Below are 2500 nucleotides of genomic sequence, written 5' to 3'. Positions count from 1 at the left end.
TGCCCCAATTTGAAGGGATTTCCACAAAAGTTCTAGGATACTGCCCAAGGATGGCAGAGCGCACTTGATTTACCGATGTCCTTCCTAATCTACTTGCTATGGGGAATGCATGCCAATGTTATGATGTATCCTGTATGGTTGCCTTTGTCTTGATGAATCCTGAATCCTGTCACACTTCCTCCCCCCTTTGTCCACATGGATTCCTGTCTTGTTTTCCACTGTCCAATACATGAGTAACTTTCATAGCTTTCTGGTCATGGAAGAAATCTGTTTATTGGTCAACTTTCACAGCATTTTCCAGTTTGATGGAAGCTTTTTTATCATTATTGTCTTTGCTTTCTAATAATAGCCCCATTTATGACCTCCAGAAAATATGGAGGAAAAAAATACGAGTTTAAACCTTGACTTTTTCTCTCATGCCCGTCAGTTCCGGGATGCATTCATTTGATATTTGATCTTAAACAGCTCATGGTGTGGAAGTGACTTGATTCCTGCTGTGTAAGACCAGCCAGCTATGTCAGGTCCTCTCTCATGATTCATAACACTTTATCTTTTACCTGCATGCAAATTGACAAGCTTTTGTATATTTTGTACTTTTTGTTGTTGGTTGATCTTTGTTTTATTGTATTTGTAATTGTTTTTAGCACCCTGTGTAGCTGCATGTTCATCATACTATAATGGAAGAATGGTGCTGATTTGTTTATTTTGGAAAGAATGTCGTGAGTTCAACCTAGCAGTAGCACTGATAATCATTTTAACCTCATAGATGTAATATATGAAGTGCTGTTTATGTTTCTGTTTTGGGAATTCTGAGGTCAGCTCTCTGAACCAGTGTAGCAGGCATAAAAATGAAAAGCAGTTCCCTCACCTTACCCAATCTCATTTTTCTGTTACTGTGTATCCATGTGTAGATCCCAGCAACAGAGGTCGCAGATGCCCCGGAACCACAGGATGAGGGAATGGGTATCACTGCATTTGCACTGTACGACTATCAGGCAGGTTAGTTCCTTGGAAAGTCCGTGAAGGCTCCAGATAAACCTCTGGCAGCCTCTGGTTCACTGGTCAGCTCTCTTTTGTTCTTGCTTTTATATATGATATTGTGATTAGGGATAGGGATGGCCTGTATGTGTGTACCATGCCCATTGATGAGTTTAGTTTATTAATCATGTTTACACAAAGATGGCTCTACTAGTCACTTAGGGATCAATCTCTAATCCTATCTATGTTGCCTGTTTATGATTTTCCTTGGTGTTTGAAATTGTTTTTATTTTATTTTAAAGGGCCACTAGTATTTTCATAACTAGTGACGTTAATAACCAGCAATATTAACCCCTTGGGCCTGGATGCTTTCCTGCCCAGATGTGGCCTAAAACATGGGTTTTAAGGTTACTGAAGTGGCCTCTCCATGCCTCCCCTTTGCAATATTATTTTCTTCTTTTCTGCACAAGCATTTTTATCTCTTTCACCATTTTCCAATGTCTATATTTGTCAATTGACTTGCTTTATCCAGATGGTAATAGACTGTTTTCCTTGCACAAACTCGTAGTGTTCAAGTTTTCTGTAGTACAACCTGTGCTGCTGGTCATGACAAGCAGTAAAATGGTCCTGATCCTGGAAATAGCCTGTGCTCTTCCAGCCATGGCTCACGGACACTACAGTCCACACTTGTTTATTGATGGAAATTATGTATAATCCTCTTCTTAAGTACCCACTAACTCTAACCACCTTCATGCACTTGTGACGGCAAGTTGGTGGACCCCAACCCACCCAGGGTTTCCAGGATGTCGTGTTCATTTCACCTGCCCCTCAAGCCAGTTTTTTCCTTTGATGGGCTCGTTTTCTGGACCATAGGGGTTAATAGCTTTAGAAAATACGTTCCCAAAACTTGGAATACACACGCACAGACAAACACAGACACGCGCACACAGACACGCGCACACAGACACGCGCACAGACACACGCACAGACACACGCACACAGACACACGCACACAGACACACGCACACAGACACACGCACACAGACACACGCACACAGACACACGCACACACGCACAAGCCCACACGCACACGCCCACACGCACATGCACACGCCCACACGCACACGCCCACACGCACACGCCCACACGCACACGCCCACACGCCCACACGCCCACACGCACACGCCCACACGCCCACACGCACACGCCCACACACCCACACCCACACACCCACACACCCACACACACACACACACACACACACACACACACACACACACACACACACACACACACACACACACACACACACACACACACACATATACACATACACACACACACACACATCTGTGTGTGTGTGTGTGTATATATATATATATATATATATATATATATATATATATATATATATATATATATATATATATATATATATATAAATATATGTGTGTGTATGTATATGTTTATGCGAATAGATATATGAATATGTATATGTATATATATATGTATATATATATAT

The 2500-nt window shown here is 42.0% G+C and overlaps 1 protein-coding gene across 8 annotated transcripts in view; it reads left to right on the top strand.

Annotated features, from left to right (window-relative positions):
* Positions 1-2500, top strand: part of LOC125045220 (src substrate cortactin-like) — a 43238-nt gene that overhangs the window by 37951 nt on the left and 2787 nt on the right. For 7 of the 8 annotated variants that reach the window (XM_047642382.1, XM_047642374.1, XM_047642390.1 and 4 more), the window contains one exon: positions 912-999. The exons of the other annotated variant lie outside the window; for it this stretch is intronic. In XM_047642382.1, coding sequence (XP_047498338.1) covers positions 912-999 — 88 coding nt within the window. The remainder of the gene's footprint in view (positions 1-911; positions 1000-2500) is intronic. 8 annotated transcript variants of the gene reach the window in all.

This window comes from Penaeus chinensis, chromosome 3 (genome assembly GCF_019202785.1).
Source record: "Penaeus chinensis breed Huanghai No. 1 chromosome 3, ASM1920278v2, whole genome shotgun sequence".
Taxonomy (NCBI): domain Eukaryota; kingdom Metazoa; phylum Arthropoda; class Malacostraca; order Decapoda; family Penaeidae; genus Penaeus; species Penaeus chinensis.
Note: the sequence above shows the minus strand (reverse complement) of the source record. Positions and strands in the feature narration are given on the sequence as shown.